The 23,894-nt window shown below is 45.0% G+C and overlaps 1 protein-coding gene across 8 annotated transcripts in view; it reads right to left on the bottom strand.

The window, feature by feature from the left end:
• Positions 1 to 23,894, bottom strand: part of LOC135289145 (ceramide transfer protein-like) — a 179,271-nt gene that overhangs the window by 21,995 nt on the left and 133,382 nt on the right. For all 8 annotated transcript variants that reach the window (XR_010351942.1, XM_064402545.1, XM_064402548.1 and 5 more), the window contains one exon: positions 22,959 to 23,116. Coding sequence is in view for 7 of the 8 variants with exons in the window: in XM_064402545.1 (XP_064258615.1) it covers positions 22,959 to 23,116 (158 nt within the window). In the remaining variant the exon portion in view is untranslated. The remainder of the gene's footprint in view (positions 1 to 22,958; positions 23,117 to 23,894) is intronic.

The raw sequence follows: 23,894 nt of genomic DNA, 5'->3' as shown, positions 1-23,894 counted from the left end.
TGGCCGGTGATTAACTATTGTTTCCCTGATGCTGGCCACTTGCCAAGAAGACACCAGGACAGACCCTCCAAGGTAAAGAGAATGGCAGTGACATCAGAGCCAGTATGCAGATGAGAAATGCATTGCGCCCTGAATTTTTACAGTTTTTACAAGAAAAACCCCTAAAATCACGAGCCAACAAGTGACTTAAGTGACGTCTAAGGATGGGAGCGTAGTCCCGTACCTGCTTGGATCCTTTTTGCTTCTCACTCTAACCTGAAAAGATACTGATTAAAGAGACACCCCAGGGTGTTAAACAAACAAGCCAGGAATCTGTGACTCTCCCGTGAGGACGGAATCCTCAGCTCTGTCTGCAGACCAGTGGACAAAGCTGCATCATCCTCCTTCCCGGTGCCATGCCTGGGAGCAGCGGTGGCGTGGGCACGACCCGTCGATTTTTCCTCACCTGAGCTGATACTTCTTAATAAAGGCATTAAAAAGGAGAAAGATCTCCTGCCCATTTATTTCATAGATCAGCAAGAAAAATCTGGTATCTAGTGTAATCATAGCTATTCATGGTTTGTTGAGGGTCAGTCCCACTTCAGTGCCTGAAATGTTATGAAGAATATTCTGGGAGTGTCCTAGGGTGATGTTATGATGCTTGTATCCCCAATCGTGTGTTCTGTTTATGCTGGATATTATATTCTGTGCCTTCAAGACTGGCTGAGAGCGAAGGTGGGGAGAAGAAGAAGCACAGAGTTTTGTTATCAAGAACTAGACTCCTCCGCAGTCTGCTGGAACACTGTTATTGTCTGGGCACAGACGGGGCAGAACACTGCGTGTTGTATTGCCCTAAATAGTTTATTTAGTTGTTGTTTTTGCACTGGGTGTTTGATAATCTGCACTGATCACATGGTCTTCCCCCCACCCCGAGCCCCGATGGTAGTGGTTTGTCCCAGGTTTACTCCTCCCCTCACCCCCTCCTCACTTGTATCCAATTGGCTGTGGCCCTCTTCCTCCACTCCCCATTCCCCCGGGTTTAAAAGTCTCCCGCCATGAGGCATTCCCTCTCTATTTCTCCTGGGACACCACCTACTTCCCATTCAGGATCCCCTGGAGTAATTCTACAATAAAGCTGTGGGATTGTTGGTCCCGAGAAGAGAAGAGCACCTCCAGTCTTTTACTCTGTCCTTGTAAAGGCTTCAAGGGGCCAGGGTCCATAGCTAGCCGCATCACACCTGGCCCCGGAGAAACCAGCCAATTTACAGCTGGCTCACAACATGGGGCCATCTCCCAACGAGGTCTGAGACACCTGGCAGCAGCTGGCAATCCACGTGTGTGTGTGAAAAACACCAATCACTTGTTTTCAACATTTTAAAAGTTTAATAGTAATGAAATGGTTATAAATATAGTAATAGAATTAGAGTAATAAAATTTGAACAATTGAGATTAGGACAATATGAGACAATAAAAAGAAAGAGATACGGACATCCGGGTACCTTTTTCTGGGCAACACAAGCCCAAAAAAGGACACCCGTTAACAGAGGATTAACCCTTAAAAACAATTGCCTGTTGCATATTCATACATCTCATACATGATGCATAAATTCCATTCAAACACAGGATTCTGTCTGGTCACTGTCAACTTCTTCCTCTTAATCCTCATGCTGTCTTCCTGTCTGAGCGAGGTGGGAAGAAGTTAATTTTCTCCTGATAAGAGAGCAATAAATTCCCTTTCTCTGAAAGATTTAGGTGTCCTGTGGCTTCTATCTGGTGTGAGTCCTTTCTTAAACAAATATCTTACATAGCATATTTTGTATTTTAACATTATGTTATAACCTAAAACTATATTTAATACACTACTTAAGAAAATTAATACAGCATAACTTTCTAACATAACACATACAATATTCATTTTAATACTTGCGAAAAGCCAATCATAAAATACACATTTTTCACATGTGTATTACGTAAGCTTTTTGACTGCCAGCTACCTTGACTTCTTCGTCACTTTTTGGACGGCGGAGAGTCACGAGGGTGGGACTGACAATTCATTCCAGCCCAGACTTCCTTACATCGTTCCAGCCAACCTAGGTGCCCAGGAAGGGGTGAGTATACCCCGCGAGTCATAGGGGGACCCCAGAGTGACCCCCGGGGGTGGGGGTTAGTTCCCGGTGAACAGGAAAGATCCAGCCCTGTGGGGGGGGTGTGGGGGGGTTGTGTGTCTGGCGGCTTTTTTGCGCGTCTGTGCGGCGCCGGTTCCTGCATTCCGAGCAGCAGAGCGGCCCCGGGCTGCGAGCGACGGGGGTCAGAGTGGCTCCAGGCTGGGGTTTACCGCAGCGCGGCAGTGTGGCTGCAGCACGGCAGGGAGCGCGTGGCGGCGGAGAAGCCGCGACTCGTGCTTTTGCCGCGAGTGAACAGTGCGCACGGCATGGACCCCGACGCAGCGGCCACGTGGCTCGGGGCACTCGTGGGTGCTGGTGGCGGCCATTTTAAATGACGCGCGGTTTGCCACACACACGGTTTCGCCTCTTGCCTCAGAGCGGGGCGGAGGAGACACTGTGGACACTTTCCCAGATTGGCTGTGAACACAGTGCTTTCAGTTTTCTGTTTGTGCTTCTTGTAAGGAAGGTAGATAAAGTTTTGCAGAAAGCAAATAAGATCAGAATGGTTGCAAAGCTTTCTGCAACACAGAGAGTCATTTATATACAAGTTAGAGATACCCTAAGTAGTGGAAACACTAAGGTTTCCAAAGGAGTTTTGAAACTCTTTGTTTGCTGGATATCTTATCATTTCCCTCAGTTTACGGAGCAGAATGTGAATTCTGTCTCTGCCTGGGACAAAATTAGAGTGTTGCTAACAGCAAAGGCGGAACAGGGAGATGGAACAGAGACTCAATTTCTCCCTGTGTTCTTTGTGATCTGGAAAGAAGTGCTTAAGAGGGATTCAAAGGGACAGCCACAGCAAGCGGCTCCCCCAACCCCTCCTCCCAAACCCTCTGCCTCTGAACTGAGAGGGACGTGCAAGGCACCCCGAGAATCACAAGGTACCTGGCACAGCCACTGTTTCCCTGGCCTCCTGCCTCCCGCTCAGTACCCTGGCACTGGCAGTTATACGCAGACTGATAGAGTACCTTCCCTGCACCCTTTTAACCCAGTTGCTGTTTCCCCAATTTTGCGTTCAGACCCCCCCATCCCCAAAATGGCACCAACCACGTGGTCAGATGACATGTCCGATCCCCTTGAAGGAGCCTCCAAGACATATGCCCAAGGAAAGAAGGATAATCAGGCTTAGAGGGGCCCTGCCTCTAGCCAGGTAGAGGCTAGGGAAAACCGTGTTTTCTGGACGGTGTGGATTCATTGGCCTGGCACGTCTGAACCACAAGAATATAAAGCTTTAGTCGATACTGGTGTGCAGTGCACATTAATCCCATTGAGACATGTGGGGACAGATTCTGTCTCTATCGCTAGCGTGACAAGGGGATCACAGGATTTTACTTTGGTGGAAGCTGATGTGAGCCTGACTGGAAATGAGTGGAAGAAACATCCTATTGTGACTGGCCCAGAGGCCCCATGTATTTTGGGCATAGATTACCTCTGAAGTGGGTATTTCAAAGACCTAAAAGGACTCAGGTGGGCATTTGGGATAACAGCTGTAGTGACAGAGGGCGTCCAGCAATTGAACACCTTGCCTGGACTGTCAGAGAATCCATCTACAGTAGGACTTCTGAAGGGAGAGGAGCAACAGGTACCAATTGCCACTTCAACAGTGCATCGCTAACAGTATAGAACAACTCGAGATGCTGTGATTCCCAACCATAAGATGATCCGAGAGCTGGAGAGCCAAGGGGTGGTCAGCAAAACCCACTCACCCTTCAACAGCCCCATTTGGCCTGTGCGTAAATCTGAAGGAGAATGGAGATTGACAGTTGACTACCGTGCATTGAATGAAGTGACTCCATCACTCAGCGCTGCCGTGCCAGACATATTAGAGCTCCAGTACGAGCTGGAGTCCAAGGCAGCAAAGTGGTATGCCACTATCAATATTGCCAATGCATTTTTCTCCATTCCTCTGGCATCAGAATGCAGGCCTCAGTTTGCTTTCACATGGAGGGGAGTGCAGTATACCTGGAACTAACTGCCCCAGGGGTGGAAGCACAGTGCTACCATCTGCCATGCACTGATCCAGACTGCACTAGAAAAGGGTGAGGCTCCAGAACACCTACAGCGTATTGATGACATCATTGTGTGGGGGAACTCAGCTGTGGAAGTGTTTGAGAAAGGAGAGAAAATCATCTAAAGCCTAGAAGCTAGTTTCGCCATCAAAAAGAGCAAAGTTAAGGGACCAGTGTAGCCATGATATTTTCTGAAAAATCCTTTGCTAAGATTTTTCTCCTGAGGAGCTGAGGAGCCTCAGGAAAGAAATGTAAACAATAACTATCTGCTGCTGTGCAATGCAACAGGTGCATCTGTGATTGGTACATGTTGGTTGTTTCTAATTAATGGCCAATCACAGTCAGCTGGCTCAGACTCTCTGGGAGTCAGGAGCCCTTGTTATTCATTCCCTTCCTTTTCTTTCTAGCTTTCTGATGAATCCTTTTCTCTCTATTCTTTTAGTATATTTTTAGTATATAATTTTAATATAATATATCTTATAATAAATCAGCTTTCTGAAACATGGAGTCAAGATTCGCATCTCCTCACACAAAGCATCAATCAGAGACCAACTCGTGAGATTCAGTTCCTAGGAGTAAACTGGCAAGATGGATGGTGTCAAATTCCTAGGGATGTCATCAACAAGATCACAGCTATGTCTCCACCAACCAATAAGAGGGAAACACAAGCTTTCCTAAGTGCCATAGGCTTTTTGGAGAATGCATATTCCTGAGTACAGTCAGATCGCGAGCCCTCTTTACCTGGTCACCCACAAGAAGAATGATTTCCACTGGGGCCCTGAGTAGCAACAGGCTTTTGCCCAGATTAAGCAAAAGATCGCTCATGCAGTAGTCCTTGGCCCAGTCAGGACAGGACCAGAGGTGAAAAACATGCTCTACTCTGCAGCGAGGAACCATGGCTTGTCCTGGAGCCTTTGGCAGAAGGTGCCTGGGGAAACTCAGGGTCGACCACTAGGGTTTTGGAGTCAAAGCTGCAGAGGTACTGAAGTTAACTACACTCCAACAGAGAAAGAAATCTTGGCTGCTTATGAAGGAGTCCAAGCTGCCTCAGAGGTAATTAGTACAGAAGCACAACTCCTCCTGGCACCCCGGACTACCGGTGCGAGGGAAGATGTTCAAAGGCAAAGTTCTCTCCAGCCACCATGCCACCAGTGCTACATGGAGCAAATGGATTGCTCTTATCACACAATGCGCCCGTATAGGTAAACTGAATTGCCCTGGGATTTTGGAAGTAAGTGCAAATTGACCCGAAGGTGAAAATTTTGGTGTCACAGATGAAGAACAAGAATCAGTGACACGGGCTGAAGAAGCTCCACCATATAACCAACTGCCACCAGAGGAAACACGCTATGCTCTTTTCACTGACGGTTGCTGTTGCATTGTAGGAATGAATCGGAAGTGGAAAGCAGCTGTATGGAGTCCCACACAACAGTTTGCAGAGGCCACTGAAGGAGAAGGTGGATCAAGCCAACTTGCAGAACTCATAGCCGTTCAACTAGCCCTAGACATTGCAGAAAGAGAAAAGTGGCCAAAGCTCTATGTCTACACTGATTCATGGATGGTAGCCAATACTCTGTGGAGATGGCTGGAGAGGTGGAAAGAGACTAACTGGCAGTGTAGAGAAAAAACAATTTGAGCTGCTGAAGAGTGGAAAGACATCGCGACCAGGGTAGGGAGTCTACCTGTGAAAATCCACCATGTAGATGCCCATGTCCCCAAGAGTAGAGCTAATGAGGAGCCCCAAAACAATAAGCAGGTAGACCAGGCTGCAAAGATAGGGGTGCCAAAGATAGATCTACATTGGGAACACAAGGGAGAGTTATTCCTAGCTCGATGGGCCCATGATGCCTCAGGCCATCAGGGTAGAGATGCCACCTATAAGTGGACACGAGACCAAGGGGTTGATTTAACCATGGACAGTATTCCTCAGGTTATCCATGACTGTGAGACGTGCTGCCATCAAACAGGCCAAGCAAGTGAAGCCCCTATGGTATGGTGGGCGGTGGTCCAAGTACAAGTATGGGGAGGCCTGGCAGATTGACTACATCACACTGCCCCAGACACGCCAAGGCAAGGGCTACATGCTCACAATGGTAGAAACCACCATGGAATGGTTAGAAACCCACCCTGTGTCTCATGCTACTGCCCATAACACCATCCTGGGCCTTGAAAAGCAAGTCCTGTGGAGACATGGCACCCCTGAGAGGATTGAGTCAGACAATGGGACTCATTTCAAGAATAGCCTTATCAACACCTTGGCTAGGGAACATGGCATTGAGTGGGTGTACCATATCCCCTACCATGCACCAGCTGCAGGCAAAGTGGAGAGCTACAATGGACTACTAAAAACCCAGTTGAAAGCCTTGGGTGGGGGATCTTTCAAAAAGTGGGAGCTGCATTTAGCAAAGGCCGCCTGGTTAGTTAACACCCGAGATTCCACCCACCAAGCAGGTCCTGCCCAGTCTGAGTCCCTGAATATAATAGATGAAGTCCCAGTAGTACGTGTCAGAGGTTTGTTAGAGAATATAGTGTCAATCAATTCTGCCTCAAGTACAGACAAACCCATTTGTGGGGTTGTCTTTGCTCAGGGACCAATTTGCACATGGTAGATAATTCAGAGATTGAACAACACGATGTGTACCTCAGGGAAATCTGATTGTGGGGTGAGAATCATATGCAAATATCACTGTTTGCTAGATGTTGTTGCCATCATCTGTACATTAAACCATACAGACGTGAAATAGAAGGAAATGTGTAAGTGTCAAAGGTCTGAGCAAGTGTGTCATGGTTTGACGCTGGCACAATGCCAGTGCCCCCATGAAAATATACTTTCCCTAGTGGCTGCTGTGAGATGTGATCAGAAATAGAGCAAAGCAGGCTCCACCTTAGGAATAAAGGAAAAAAAACCCTTTATTATCTACAATATCTAAAAAGGAACAGACACAGAATGAAAACTCAGAATGAAAACTCTCTAAATACATTCCTCTTCCTCCCCCCCATTTCCTCCACGGCACGAAATAAAACCTTAGATTTTCACCCAGTCACCATCTCTCAGATAATCAACTTTCCGTCCATCACCACCCCTCAAATAATCTACTCTCAGTCCATCAGGGTCCCCCCCTTGTACCATAGGCTTCCCCCTGGAAACACAATTGAAACCTCTTGTGTTTCCATGTCACTCGTGACACTTCCCAGAGAACATCTGCCCTTGTGACTTCTTCCCTCCATGTCCAGTGCTCTCACCACTGCACATGGACTAGAACTGCTTTTAGGGTTCCCCTTTTAAGGATGCATTGCCCAGTTCCAAAAAAGCAACAGTCTCTCAGCTTCTGGACACCACCCCCCCCCAGATTTACCCCCTGGGGCCAAGGGGCCTCGTGAACAGAGATCTTACACTTCACTGAAGACAGAGGGCATCTCACACCCTCCTCAGCCGTCTCTGTTCACACCACTGCTTCACCGCACTCTCTTGGTTCCAAGGCATTGCCTCCCCCTAAATGCAGTCTCTGTGTCACAGAAAAAAACATGGGTCTGTCCATGGCCATACAAGAAAAGAGTCCAGCCCAAGGCCACTCCATCATCTCCTCCCACCTAGGATTCTTCTCAACTCTTCGGACATCTCTCACTTGCACCAGCTTTCATCACACTTGCCCATTTCCTCCTGCTTCATCTCTCTCTCTCTCTCTCTCTCTCCTCATTCAGATTCAGGTGGATCAGTATTTGTAAGGTTTCCATTATTCAAGAAAAGGGTTAAAATCTTCGCCTCTGTCTGCCCAGAACTCCCATGAGGCCAGTTCTCAGTGCCAGTTCTCAGTGCCAAATCCCCCACTTCTCCTTCTGGCAGGCCGTGTTGCCAGCCCATGATATCAAATTTCAAGGCAGCACAGGCACTGTCTCTCTCTCTCTCTCTCTCTCTCCCAGGGGGTTGGGCGGGGGGGGGGGGGGGGGGGGGGTGCCCGATGCCTCTCAGGGCTCCTCTACCCTTCCATCTTGCAAAGCCTTCATCCCCCTCCTCTGCCCAAGGCTCCGGCCTACTTCACCCCGGCCACATGGCTTCCCCTCCCCAGCCCAGCCCAAGCTGGACAGGGGACGTATGACCTCATTCACAGACCGAAACCAAGAGAGTTATCCTGGGAGTTCTCTGCTCTTTTTAACCTCCTGTGTTCTCAGAGGCGGTCCATACCTTCAGTGGCCAAACCAGGTGCCAATATTCAAATCCAAGCACTGATTGGTTTAACCACAACCACCCAAAAAATCACTTCCTTCTCAACCTAGGACAAAGTGAAAGATAGAGTTTTGAGTGAGTCAAATGAAAGTGGGGAATCCTGCAGCTCTGTAGTCTGGGACCTGGATTCAGTAGTCCAGTGTGGAGACATGACAAGGGCATGATGGGTATTGCTTGTAATTTTTGGGGGGAACAGATAGAAGTTTTTACGTGAATAAAATGCATGAGTTTGGTAGTAAGTTGACAATATGGAGATAATGGGTGTAATGTCCTAGGGTGATGTTTTGATGCTTGTATCCCCAATCATCTGTTCTGTTTATGCTGGATATTATATTCTATGCCTTCAAGACTGGCTGAGAGCGAAGGCAAGGAAAAGAAGAAGCACAGAGTTTTGTTATCAAGAACTAGACTCACTGTCCTGGTTTAGGGCAAATTTGGGAGAAAACCTCCAAAGGGGGTCCCTCCAGAAAGTAAACCCACACAGCCCCTCCCTCCAACTGGTTCGGGAAAGATTCCTTGTAGAGAAGTGAAAAGAACCTGTTTATTTAACAGGCAAAGCACTCTCCAGCACACAAAATGAACAATACCGGATGACAACACTCTTTCACTGCTCTGAAAATATGACAAATTCAGAAAGTCTCTCCTGGGGGTGCTTGCTCTGTTATCAGTCCCTCTGGCGCTGGGAATAGCTGCCACAAAGTGCAAACTCTTGATGTTTCTCAGGTCCCAGTCCAGAGCAGGCTCGAGTGGTTCCAAGAAAGGGGAAGAAAGACAGTCCAGGGAAAATTCGGACTGCCTAGCTAAACTAACTAACAAGCAAAAGTAAAAAGCAGGAGCAAAGCAGAAGCAAGAGCCAGAGCAAAGTGAAAGCAAAGCAAAAAGCAAAAGCCACACTATGTACTGCCTCGTCTCTCTGTCCTGCCAGTTGTGGGGGAGCAGGCTGATAACAAAACAGAAACAAAACTTCGCTCTTCAGAGCCAGTCTTGAAGGCACAGAACATAATATCCAGCATAAACAGAACAGACGACTGGGGATACAAGCATTATAACGTCACCCTAGGACACAGTCTGCTGGAACACTGTTGTTGTCTGGGCACGGATGGGGCAGAACACCACACTCCTTTTGCTTTTTCGTTAGTTATTTAGTTTAGCTAGCTGAGGCAATCCGAGATTTCCCTGGACTGTTTTTCTTTCCCTTTTTTTGGAACCATTCGAACCTGCTCCAGACCAGGACCCGGGGAAACACTAAGAGCTCGCACTTTGTAGCCTGCCCGGGCCTACTCTGCAGCCTTTCACAGTGCCGGAGGGACTGATAACAGAGCAACCACCCACCGGAGAGACTTTCTGAATTTGTCATATTTTGAGAGCAGCGAATGAGTTTTGTCATCCAGTATTGTTCAGTTTGTGTGCTGGGGAGTGCTTGGCCTGTTAAACAAGTTCTTTCCACTTCTCTAGGAGGAAATTTTTTCCCGAACAAGGTGGGGGGGAGGACGGGGACGGGATGACGCATGAGTTTGCTTTCTGGAGGGGCTCCTTTTGGAGGTTTTCTCATAAATTTGCCCTAAACCAGGACAGGGAGTTATTGAAAAATACCTGAAGGACAATGCAGTCACTGATCACAGCCAGCAGAGGTTCATGAGGGAAAAGTCCTGCTTGTCAAATTTAATTTCCTTTTATGACAAGGTAACCCTCCTAGTTGATCAGAGGAAACCAGTTGATGTAATTTTTTGGGATTTCAATAAAGCTTTTGATACTCTCTCTCACAGTATCCTTCTGGATAAAATGTCCAGCACACAGCTGGATAAACACATCACACATTGGCTTGTACTAAATGGGGTTACACGAGGCTGCTGACCAGTCACAAGTGGCATTCCACAGGGCTCCATTTTAGGGCCAGTTCTCTTTAACATATTCATAAACAACTTGAATGCAGGTCTAAATGATATACTGAACAAGTTTTCAGGCAACACTGAATTGGGAGGAGCTGCCAACTCTGTCGAAGGCAGAGAAGGCTAAACTGTCCCTCTGCAACATGGAGGCTATATAGTTTTGTGAAGTAGCAGGACTCTCACTATTCATATTTGTGTTTTGCTGCCAAGTAAAACATGGTTCTGAAGCTAGTGAAGTGCCAAGGCTGGAGAAGGAAGGAGAGCAAGCTGCATTACAATGGTACTTTGACAACTTGTAAAACACTCTTTGCTTTTAGCCACTGACAGAGATCCTGTTTTTACTGACACACCTGCACAGCACAGAGCCTGTGTAGTGAATATGCTGATATATAAAGGACAAATCTGATGCTGCACCTTTCAATTCTTCTAGCTGGTCTTTTACAGATACTGAACAGACTTACAAGAGCTTTAAAAACCTCCCAGATAAAATGCACATGAATGGCTGCCCAATTTAATATAATTTTCCTCTCTAACCTCTCAGAAAAACATTCTGAATTTTATAATTTTCTAATATTTATTTATTTTTCAGAGCAACATAAGCATCTATCCAAGAAACCCAAGAATACACATATCAACATAATTCTCCTCCTACATCTATTTATCAGATGACAGAGTAATTATTTTTTGCTCAGGCTCATCGTTATAGAAGAGATCTTTACAGAGCCATGTTTAGTCAGTAAAACAAGGTGAAAAAAACAAAACAAAACAAGGCCTACAGTTGAAGTGGAATAGTGTTAGCAAAGGTCTGAATATATTCAACTGTTGTTTTTAAAATCTTGTGCAGGGTGTAGGTGTCAAGGTGTTGGTTGTGGGGGGCTGCAGGAGTGGCATATGAGGAAGGTGGCCAGGGGCTGTCCTGTGTCAAACAGGCTCCAAAACAGACCCACCACAGGACATAGCTGAGCCTATCCACCACATGCATGGAATCTCTGTGAAAATGTATTTAAGAGCAAAAAACAGCCCAGGGAGAGAGGAGAGGGAATCAAAAAGGACAAACAGGCCAGAAGACAATGATGAGGAGGCGTTCCAGGGCAGAGAATATATCCACACTGTAGTCCATGAAGAACCCCACGCTGGAGCAGAGGGACATTTCCTAAAGGAACCATGTTCCATGGAGGACTCCCAATGAAAAGAAGTTTCTCCAGAGGACTACAGCCCTGAAAAGGACCTGTGCTGGAGCAGGGGAAAAGTGTGAGAAGAAGTGCCATAGACTAAGTGTTTTGGATTGACCTCCAACCATCCGTTCCCCACCCCCACCACACTGCATTCCTTGGGGCTAGCAAGCAGGGGTGTAGAAGAGCCTGCAGTTAAAGAGTGAAGTTGAGCCTGGGAAATGGGGGAAGAAAGCTGTTTTAGTGTTTGTCTTTTTGTTTCCTACTAACTGTACCTATTTTAATCAGCAACAGATTTTTCTGCCAGGATAAAAACTTGTAAGCAATCTTCCTGTCTTTCTCCTGACTTGTGAGCTTTCCCATCCTGTTTCTCCCACACACACTCCAGTCCTTCTGGATGGGGTGTGGATATGACAGTCTGGTCAGAGAGAGAGAGAAAGCAAAATATGGCCTTGGTTCTACACAAGTTATGCAAGTTATCAGAGTGCTAAACACAGACCTACTTGCTCCATTTGATATTAGACATATAGCTCAAATATTGTTCCATCCTGTGCAATTTAAAGTTTTTCAGGACAACTGGAGGTAGGTTGCTCAAAGGGTTGCAACAGAGAACATGCAAGTGCCTCAGAGGGATCCTAGGTATTACATGGGGGTGGATGTTCTCATGGGGGAACATGCCTTTTCTAATCCTGATCTTCAGGCTACCTGGGACCCTGCCATTCTTGAGCAGAGTCAAGGGGTAGGGTTTTTAGCATTGTTAAAAACTATAGAAATGGCTGCTCCCAAGCCACGATATGTGACAACAACTCAAGGAACAAAAGAACCATTTCTACCATTTGTTGAGAAACTTGCAGCAGCCCTGGAGAAACAAGTTGATGATGATAACTTGAGGCAGCTTTTATGCAAACAGTTAGCGAGGGACAACGCAAACAGCAATTGCCAGGAGATCACAGATGCTCTTCCAGGTGACCCAACACTAACAGACATGGTCCAAGCATGTTCCAAAGTAGGCATTGTAGACTACAAAATGTCTGCTCTGGTGGCTGCCTTACGGCCAGGCCAGTCATGCTCAGGGGACAGCCAACAGAAAAAAGGAAAAAATAAGGGCAAGAGAAAACAGGGAACACACAAGTAGACAGAAATTAATACCAATTTATTGTGTTTTAAGTGCTTAAAGGCAGGTCATTTTGCAAACCCATGTAAGTCTAAATATCATGCCAATGGCCAGCTTTTGGTAGGCCCAGGAAACAGGAAGATGAGTGTACAGAGGACACAAGTGATTCCCCAGGGCATGGTACCAGCACAGGCTTGCTCAGCCAGCTCAGGGGCAGCATCCACGGCTCAGCCGGGGTGTATGTACATACCGCAACCGAAGTCATCTTAAAATCCTGCCGTGTACATAAGGTTCCTTTGGATGTGTTTGGACCTTTAGGGCAAGGACTGAGCACACTGCTTGTGGGAAGATCTAGTGCCACCCTCCAAGGAATCTTTGTGCACCCAGGTTTCATTGACTCTGACTTTACGGGTCAAATTTGTGCCATGGTTTCCACGCCCACCTCCCCCTGTCACTATTGCAGCAGGGACTCGGATTGCTTAACTTGTGCCTTTTCAGTCATGTCTCCCCAGAGCTGACCAGTGGACTCATGGGGGTGGTGGCTTCGAATCCACAGGACCGCCACAAGTCTTCTGGTCTGCAGATATTTCTGCTTAGTGACCACAGATGACATGTACCCTGATTCTACTGGGTGCCAGCTCCCCAGAGATCTGGCTTTGAGGTTTGATCGACATGGGCTGATGTGACAGTCATCTCCTTCTCTGCATGACCTCCTACGTGGCCTTTGTTTTCCATAAAGTCGGCCATCCAAGGGTTGGGGGGTGCAACACAGACCTTTGTGAGCCAAACGGTCTGTGCTGATCAAAAACATGGATGAACAGACAGCTGCAGTTCGGCCCTATGTCACTACAGCTCCAATCAATCTCTGGGGGCAGGATGTATTGGCAGTCTGGGGGGTATGAATTGAGATGGATTTTTAATTGGGGCCACTGTGCTGAAGGGCAGAAAATATCCTATGCTGCCTTTACGGTGGCTAGTGGAAAGACCCATCTGAGAAAACCAGTGGCCCCTGACAAAAGAAAAATTGGTCGCCTTTCGTGAATTGGTTCAGGAACAACTTCAACAAGGACACATTGAGCCTTCCACTAGTCCCTGGAATACTCCTGTCTTTGTGATAAAGAAAAAATCTGGGAAATGGAGGTTGTTACAGGACCTCTGGAAAATTAATGTGGTGATGGAAAGCATGGGGGCATTGCAGCCTGGTATGCCCTCACCCACCATGCTCCCTATGGGATGGGAAAGCTTGATCATTGATCTGAAGGATTGTTTTTTTCACAATTCCTTTGCATCCTGATGACAAACCAAAGTTTGCCTTTACTGTGCCTGCAATTAACAATGCTGAACCTGTGCAGAAATATCAATGGAAAGTTTTGCCGCAGGGCTGTAGAAACAGCCCAACTATTTGTCAATGGTATGTGGCTCAGGCCTTGTCCAGAGTCCGTGAGCAGTTTCTTGAAGCATATTGCTATCACTACACGGACAACATCCTGGTGGCAGCACCCACCCAGGATGAGTTGCTGTGGATACAGCCTCAGCTGTTCGATGCTCTGCATTCTTATGGGCTGCAAGTGGCTCTGGAGAAGGTTCAACAGCATCCTCCTTTGAAATATCTGGGAGTCAAAGTTGTGGACCAAACTGTTCAGCATCAAGAGGTTCAGTTCTCGGATTCTATTAAGACTCTGAATGATGCCCAGAAATTGCTCGGTGTCATCAGTTGGTTGCGTCCTTATTTGGGACTAACTGCAAAACAATTGTCCCTGCTGTATGATATTCTAAGTGGGAACCCTGACCTGAGATCACCTTGAAAATTGACTCCTGAGGTGCGATGAGTGCTGGAGGAAGTGCAACAAGCTGTTTCTGCTCATCAAGTTCATCAAGTAGATCCTTCCATTGATATCACTGTCTTCATTACCAATCCAGATTTTCATCCTACGGGTATCATTGGCCAATTGAGTGAAAAATGGTCTGATACCTTGCACATTTTGGAATGGGTCTTGTTGCCCCATCAACTTAAAAAGACAGCACCCACGTTTTTGGATTGATCACTCATTTGATTTGCAATTAATGGCAGCAGATCCTGCAAAAATTATTCTTCCAGTACAACTGGAAGACTTTGAATGGAGCTTTGTTAACAGTGCTCCTTTGCAAAGTGTGCTGCAAAACTTTTCAGGGCTGATTGCCTATCATCTGCCCAGTCATAAATTACTGCAGTTGGCAAAATCAACCAATCTGTCTTTGCAGCCAAAACGTAGTCAGGTGCTGGTGCAAGGACCCACCATTTTTACTGATGGCTCCAGAAAAACAGGGAAAGCCATTGTTACTTGGCAGGATAAATCTGGATGGCAAGTGCTGGAAGGCCATGAGTCAGGCTTGGCCCAACTCATTGAGTTAAAGGCTGTTACCATGGCATTCCAGAAATTTTCTCAGGTGTCTTTGAACTTGGTCACTAATTCTGCCTATGTCACAGATATAACCAAACATTTGGATTGTTCACTTCTGAAGGAAGTCAATAACGCAGTTTTGTTTCAGTTATTGAAAGCCTTGTGGAGTGCGATTCAGACCCAAGTTCATTTGTATTATTGCATCTTGCACATTCGGAGTCACACCAATTTACCGGGTTTCATAGCAGAAGGTAATACCAGGGCTGACAGGTTGGCTAACCCTGCATGGGTAGTGTCTCAGCCCGACAAGATTGCGCAAGCCAAAACGTTGCATGATTTTTTCCATCAAAGTGCACATACTCTGCAGAAACAGTTTCAGTTAACACCAACTGAGGTTCGTGACATTGTCAGTTCCTGCTCTGACTGTCATGGACTTGCTGCAACTTTATCAGCAGGGGTGAACCCCAGAGGCCTAAGGGCCTTGCAGCTTTGGCAAACGGATGTTACTCGCATCGCTGAAATTGTCTGCCTCAAGTATGTGTGTCTATTGACACTTTCTCCTCTGCTATGTGGGCTTCTGCTCACAGTAGAGAAAAGGGTCGTGACATGATTGCCCATTGGAGAATGGCTTTTGCAATTTTGGGAATACCTTCTTCTGTGAAAACTGATAATGGCCCCGCCTACATCTTGCAGAAGACACAGCAGTTTTTGCACTTATGGGGAGTCTTACACAAACTTGGTATCCTGCACTCTCCAACGGGCCAGGCCATTGTTGAACATGCTCATGGTACTTTAAAATGTGTTCTGGATAAACAAAAAAGGGGAATGCCTGGAGAAACCCCACACAGTCGATTGGAAAAGCTCTATATACAATCAATCATCTTACAGTGCCACAAAATTCAAACAATCCTGTCATTTAAAATAATTTTCTCTTGTTTCACTCTTCAGGTGAGACGCACCTGCCTCAAGTGAAAGTCTGGTTATGGGACCTAACCACTAATAAGTGGAAAGGCCCGTGCGACCTTATCACTTGGGGCCATGGATATGCATGTGTTTCCACAGATACTGGGGTACAGTGGATACCTGCGAGATGTGTTCGCCCTGACTTGCGACACTAAAACAATGTGGCCAACAGGCAACCTTCAAATGATGATCAAGATGCTGACCATCAATCAGATGACCCCTCCATGAGTGGGGAATGAACACTCTAACTTTTCTTTGTTTCTGGAAAAGGGTTGTTGACAAGTTAGACTGCCACTTCTTTGAGCAGACTAACAAAGTTTTGTTACTATATTAGAATTAGTATGGTTACTGTATTAGAATAGGTAACTGATTTTAGGATTAATAGTGTATTTCTTGTAAGAGGGAACCACAAGACTTGATGTTGGTAAATATGTTGGAAATCTCTCTGGCCATTCTAAGTCAGTGTCCAGTTGAGATTCTGATTGGTAACTGGCAACTACTAGAGGAGCTGTGTTTGTTCTCCTTTCTGCAAGGGGCCCTGCAGAGGATTACAAACACTGCCTCCTCCTTTAAACAAAAAGGGGGACCTCTGGATACGACAGTCTGGTCAGAGAGAGAGAAAGCTAGGTAAGTTTTCCCATGAATCGCTCTGTGAAGCTTTAGGGAGCTGGAGAGATAAATGATAATCAAATATTAAACAATCCACAGCCACAGGTGGTGTTTTTTAACAAGTGGTTTGTCTCTTAAAGTTGTTTACAGATGGGTGTCTTTTTAATTAGCCAATCATGTGAAGTATGTTGATTAAATGACCAATCGGGTCCACCTGTAGCAAACCAAGGTGTAAAAAGAAGAGGATTGAATAAACAGGCTGCTTTTTAGCCTTTGCCTTCTGAGCTGACTCTGTGTCACTTCTGACTCAACAGTGACAATGGGATGCTAAGTGAGCAGTTGGGTGGGCATTTGGCTGTTTGCCAAGGCAAATCCACCACAATTTTATACTATTTAATTCAATCAAAATCTTCTCATCTAATAAGCTAGGAATTAGACGAATCCAAACAAAAAGGTTATTTTATATTACAATTATAGTACTTCACCATCAGTATGCTGTAATCCCCCAGAAAGTTTCACTGACAAGTGTGACAAAGTTGCATGTCTACCAAGGCAGAGAAATTTAAAATCTCCAAGTGACCCCCTTTAAAACATATTTACTTCTGCTGTAGGAGTGCCTATGAGGAAGAATCATGGGGAAGGCTCACAAGGCAGATATCCTGGTGGGAGTCTGGTATAGAACACCCAACCAGGATGAAGAGGCAGATGAACTTGTCTATAAGTGGCTCTGATGTTTCACGATCATCAACCCTTGTTCTTGTGGGAGACTTTAACATGCCAGATGTGTGCTGGAAACTCACCACAGCAGAGAGGAGGCAGTCTAGGAGGTTCTTGGAGTATGTGGAAGAGAACTTCCTGACAGCCCTGGTGAGTCTGATACCAAAAGGGTTAATTCAATTTTTACTGTGCCTGTGAACTTTTAGCAGCAAAACAAGGCATGCAAAAACTGCTTCCTCAGCAAGGATGGTTGGAAGATAAGATGACATCTGTCTCAAGACTGTAGTGACAGACAAAACAAGGACTGAATCTGGGAACTCAGGGTGGGTTTTATGGTAATGGGTGAATTGTAATATGCGTGTAGCGACTGTATATAAACAACACTTGTAAAATCACGTCTGCATAGGGTTAGGAGTATCCCCTGTGGGACCTCAGGCCTGAATAAATGATGCCCTCTTTAACACCACATTAGTGTTAAGGAGTCTTATTCTGATATTTTGGAAGATTTGGTGACAAGTCTACCAGGGGTGGGGGCCCACTAGACCTGCTATTTGCAAACAGAGATGGGCTGCCTGAAAATGTGGTGATCAGAGGCTGTCTTGAGCACAGCAACCACTATATGATAGTTTTCAATACTTGATGAAGTAAGGAGGGGCGACAACAAAACATCTACCCTGGACTTCTGGAGGGTGGACTTTGGCCTGTTCAGGACACTTTCAAAAAAGTCCCCTGGTGAACAGTCCTTAAAAACAAAGGGGTCCAGGAAGGCTGGACATACTTTAAGAAGGAAATATTAAAGGTTCAGGAGCAGTCTGTCCCTATGTGCCGAAAGATGAGCTGTAAGGGAAGACCAGCCTTGCTGAACAGGGATCTTTTACAGGAACTCAGGGAAGAAAGAAGGTTTATGACATTTGGAAGAAGGGCAGGCAACTCAGGAAGAGTACAAGGATGTCATTAGGTTACATAGAGAGAAAATAAGAAAAGCAAAAACTCAGCCGGAACTCAATCTGGCTACTTCTGTGAAAGATAATAAAAAAGGTTTTCATAAATACATTAACAACAAAAAGAGCACCAAGGAAATTCTCCATCCTTTTATTGTACATGGGGGGGATATAGTCACCAAGGATGATGAAAAGGCTGAGGTATTTAACACCTTCTTTGCCTCAGTCTTCAACAGCAAAACCAGTTATCTTTAGGACAACTGCCACCCTGAGCTGGTAGACAGGGATGGGGAGCAGAATAGCCCCCTTGTAATCCAGGAGGAAGCAGTTAGCAACCTGCTGAGCCACTTAAGGCACTCACAAGTCTATGGGACCGGATGGAATTCATCTGAGGGTGCTGAAGGAGCTGTCAGAAGAGCTCTCCAAGCCAGTGTCCATCATTTATCATCAGTCCTGGCTCACTGGGGAGGTCCCAGATGACTGGAGGTTAGCCAATGTGATACTGTCCTGGGTTAACTATATGATGCTTTTATCCCCAATCGTCTTGTTCTGTTTATACTAAATAATAAGTTTTACACCTTTAAGACTCTCTTCCAGACAGTGAAGAGGAGAAGGAAGAAGCGCGCAGTTTGTTTTCAAACTGCTCTCACTCCTCCACATTCCTGCTCCTGGACTGTGTTGTCTGCGGATGGACAGACAGCTGGACAGAGCTCCTTTTTCCCTTTTTTTTTTGCTTTTAGTTAGTCTTAGCTAGCTGAGGCAAAGAAGTTCCCTAGACTGCGATTTTTTTCCTTTTTGCTTGGACCTGTTCAAGCCTGCTCTAGACTGAACACTCAAAAGAGCACCGGCAGCTCCACCTGTAGCCCCCCTAGCCGGGCCTGGGCTGCGGCGTTTCCAGCACCAGAGAGACTGATCAAAGACTGAGTAAGCCGAGCTGCAACCCGGGGAGGGGACTGTTCTCAGTTTGCTTTTTTTTTGAGCAGTGAGAAGTTTTATTGTTTAATATTGTTTGGTTTCTATTGTTTAATAAACAAGTTTCTTTCCACTTTTTCTCCAAGGAGATATTTTCTCCCGAACCGGTTAGAGGGGAGAGAAGCAATTGAATCTGCTTTTGTAGAGAAGCCCCTTTGAAAGTTATCTCCCAAACTTGCCCTAAACCAGGACAGATACCCATTCACAAGAAGGGTCAGAAGGAGGATTTGGGTGACTACAGGCCTGTCACCCTGACCTCAATGTCTGGCAAGGTTATGGAACAGATAATCTTGAATGCGATCATATGGCATATAGAGGACAACCAAGGGATCAGACCTAGCCAGGATGGGTTTAGGAAAGGCAGGTCCTGCCTGATCAACTTGTTTTCCTTTTATGACCAGGTGACCCACCTAGTGGATGAGAAGAAGGCTGTAGATGTTGTCTACCTGGACTTGTGCAAAGTCTTTGATACTGTCTCCCATGGAATTCTGCTGGAAAAGTTGGCAGCCCATGGCAGGGACAGGTACACTCTTCATTGGGTTAAAAACTGGCTGGGTGTCCAGGCCCTGAGTGTAATGGTAAATGGTGTCACATGCGGTTGGCAGCTAGTCACTAGTGGGGTTTCCCAAAGCTCAGTATTGGGACCAGTCCTCTTTAATATCTTTATTGATGATCTGGAAGAGCAGATCAAGTGCACCCTCAGTAAGTTCAGATTTCACCCACGTTGGGCTGGGAGTGTTGATCTGCTGAAGGGTAGGAAGGCTCTACAGAGGAATCTGGACAGGCTGGATTGATGGGCTGAGGCCAATGGTATGAGATTCAACAAGACCAAGTGTTGGGTTCTGTATTTAGGCCACAGCAATCTCATGTAGTGCTACGGTCTTGAGAAAGAGTGTCTGAAAACTTTCCAGCACAAAAAAGGATCTGGGAATGCTGGTCAACAACAGCTGAACATGAGCCAGCATGTGCCCAAGTGGCCAAGAAAGCCAATGCCATCCTGGCTTGTATTAACAATAGTGTGGCCAGCAGGACCAGGGAAGTAGTTGTCTTCCTGTACTTGGCCCTGGTGAGGCCACACCTCAACTGCTATGTCCAGTTATGGGCCCCTCACTACAAGGACATTGAGATGCTGGAGCAAGTCCAGAGAAGGGCAACAGAGCTGGTAAAGGGTCTGGAGCACAAGTCTGATGATGAGAGGCTGAAGGAGCTTAACCTGGAGAAAAGGAGGCTTGGGGGTGACCTTATCACTCTCTACAACTACCTGAAAGGAGGTTGTAGCCAGGTGGGGGTTGGCCTCTTCTCCCAGGCAACTAGTGACAGGACAAGAGGACATAGTTGCACCAGGAAAGGTTCAGGTTGGACCTCAGGAAGAATTTCTTCATGAAAAGGGTTGTTAATGATGGAATGGAATGCCCAGGGATGTGGTGGAATTACCATCCCTGGTGTTCAAGAAACAACTGGATGTGGCACTTCATGCCATGGTCTAGTTGACAAGGTGGTGATCACTCGAAGGTTGGACTCAATGATCTTAAAGGTCTTTTCCAACCTAAATGATTCTGTGATTCTGTATGAGTGAAAGTGAATTTTAAGTTTAAATTTTTAACTGCTTAGAGCTGAAAACAAGTGCTTTAAAGTTAGTCCACAGAAGAAGAAAAATATGACAACTAATCTAAACCAAATTCTATACTAACATATTATTCTGAAATAACATACACTAACCTACTGACAAGAAAAAAATAATTTCATCCATGCTGTAAGTAAACTGTGATCAACAAGAGTGAACTGTGTTTGCTCAGCCTGGACTAGAGAAGGCTTCTGTGGGGGGACTTAATAGTAGCCTTCCAATACCTCCAAGGAGGTCGTCAACAAACTGAGCCAGACTCTTCACAGTGGTCTATAGTAGGAAGAGGAAAAACAGTAGGCAGATACTGGAATAAGAGCTGCTCCAAGGGGATATATAACAGCAGCTGAGCATCAGAACAGAATGCTCAGAATTGCTCTGCAGTCTTCAGCCTTAGAGATTAGAAATCAGACTTGATAAATCCATTATCAACCCGATCTGATTCAAACTGTCCTTCCTTTAAGCAGGAGGTTGTACTAGAGATGGTCTCTTCTAACCTAAATTACCCTACAATCCTATGAACAAGCTTCAAGTCTTAGGTCTGCTATAATTCCTTGAACTACCTAGATGATGCAATCAAGTAAATGTTGACAGAAGTCACAATACAGTTAGATAGGACCATGTCTGACATACAGACAAAGATCCAGGAGACACGGGCAAGGATTCAAACATGGTTGTATTTTGTCTGAATAACTTCATTCTTTGAATTGTGTACCACTAACACATATTGAGCTAGATTTGAAATGTGATATACACCATATGGAAATATGTTAAATTAAAAACAAGACAACAATGGCTAAAAGACTGTACAGGACACCAGCCAGTGATGGCAGAATTCTAGAAATCAAAGCCTGAAGTACAACCTAGCCATGTTTCTAGCACATCTCATCTGAAGAGAGAAGACACTGCTCCTTTCAAGTTGTTATAGTGCTTGAGTAGGCTTACCATGAACTATCACTGCCATAAGAATAACATATTAAAATATCAGCCCAGCCCCACCCCAAAAATTAACCAATTGGTATAAAACATTACTTAAATTAATCTCGTTAGTCTCCTAAAGGCAAGTGAAAAACCCTGTATCTTAGACCTTTAAAGTTAGAAGTGGTTGTTCTCAGTTCTGTCACCTGTCCTGGGGTGACTTTATGATGCTTGTATCCCCATTTGTCTGTTTAACCCAGAAATAAGTTTTGCACTTTTAAGACTGGTTCCAAGAGCGAAGGTGGGGGGAGAGAAGAAGTGCAGAGTTTGTTATCAGAAACTGCACTTGCTCCCCCACATCCTTCTCCTGGACTCTGTTGTCTGCAGCACCGACAGTGAGAGAGAGTTCTCCTTTGCTTTTTAGTTAGTTTTTAGCTAGCTGAGGCAGAGAAGTTCCCTGGACTGTGGTTTTTCTTTTTCTTGGAACTGTTTAAACCTGCTCTGGACTGAAAACCCAGAAGAGCACCAGCAGCTTGCACCTGTGGCCCACCGAGCCAGGCCTGGGCTGCGACATTTCCAGCACCAGAGGGACTGAAAACAGACTGGGTGGGCCAAGCTGCAACCCATGAAAAGGACTTTCTGAGTTTGTCATCTCTTTGGAGCGGTGAGAGGTTTTATTGTTTAATATTGTTCCTTTTTTCTTTTTTTTTTTTATTTTTTAAAATTTTTTTTTGTGTGCTGGTGAATGTTTTGCCTGTTAAATAAACAGTTTTTTCCACTTTTCTCCAAGGAAATATTTCCTGAGCCAGTTGGGGGAGGGGCCACTTGAATCTGCTTTCTAGAGGAACCCCTTTGGAGGTTTTCTCCCAAATTTGCCCTAAATGGGGACATCACCATTTAGTATCAAAACATTTCAGAGATTTTCACATTATTTTGCAAGCATATATAATCAGATCTCTCTTAGAGGGCTGCAAGCAATATACTTATTACTGTAGAATGCTATCAGGATCTTTATAGTATTAAAAATATAGGAATACTATCTGAAGAAGGGCTGGGAAAAGAAAAGATATGATGAGTAATGTTACTGTATCACCAACAATCAGAATTGGTTTTAACATGTTAAATGAGTAATAAATAATGAAAGCATCTAAAATTAACAAGTGCTGTACATAAAAATAAAAGTAATACATGGAATCATAAAGTTTAAACCAACTAATGTAAAATTTCAATTTTAAGCTGAAGAAACATTTTTTTCAACAAAAGTTGAAGGAAAATCATCTTACCTTTTCTAGTCTTTTTTGCCAGCTTTCTTCATGTTTTACCATGAGTTCAATACAATGAGAGAGTGTAGCAAGGATTCCAGCAGTAGTTGCCTTGAAAGTTATAGCTTCTCCTTTAAAGTCTATGCCATTAATTCCTTTGGGTGTCACATATGGAAACACTAGAACAAAACATGAATTTTTCATTGATAACTGCCTTCAACTCAAACAAGCATTTTACATGCATGCTTTATATTATCACTGTTTGAAGAAAACAGATTGGCTAGAAATTTAATTTAAAAATAAAAAACAGAAGTGCTAATAATTTTCCACTATTCGCTGGATAAGGAAAGATTTAAAAAGAAAAACACACCCCTTCAGCTTCATCTTGCTATACTGTATTTCAAGTCTGCTTGTTATGCTGTATTACTCTGCAAATCATGTAGGTGGAGGCAGTGGGAATACTTTGTAACAATAGCAGTTTGACAGCTTGAAGTGGGGACTAATTAATACAGAGCAGCCTTAAAATATATGCAATACAGCACTAAGAAAGAAACTATTTCAAAATGCAATGAAACACCAATGGTAGCATTTCAAGGCTGCTTTTAGCAGGTAACTATAGATTTAAAAACCACAACATAAAAAGGTATGATATAAAAGTATCAAATATGTTGAATTATCCAAGTACTGTGGTGTTTGGTAGTTCCAACAACTACTTCTTGCTGTCAACCAGGCCATTTGTTACTAAGGCTATTTAAACAAGTCACTTAAAATGCATGACAAAAAAGTACCTAGTCTATGTCAAACTTGTATGTAGGTTGACAGAATATGAAATCAAACACTACACAATAATGTCAGAAAATATTAGAAAGCAGAAGTAACACTCATGTTGAAGCTGAGCCAAGCAAGTTAAAGTAACTCCTGCTATGGCATGGGGCAACCTGATGACTTATCACCCAC

This window comes from Passer domesticus, chromosome W (genome assembly GCF_036417665.1).
Source record: "Passer domesticus isolate bPasDom1 chromosome W, bPasDom1.hap1, whole genome shotgun sequence".
NCBI classification, from domain to species: domain Eukaryota; kingdom Metazoa; phylum Chordata; class Aves; order Passeriformes; family Passeridae; genus Passer; species Passer domesticus.
This window is presented reverse-complemented; position numbering and strand designations above follow the sequence as displayed.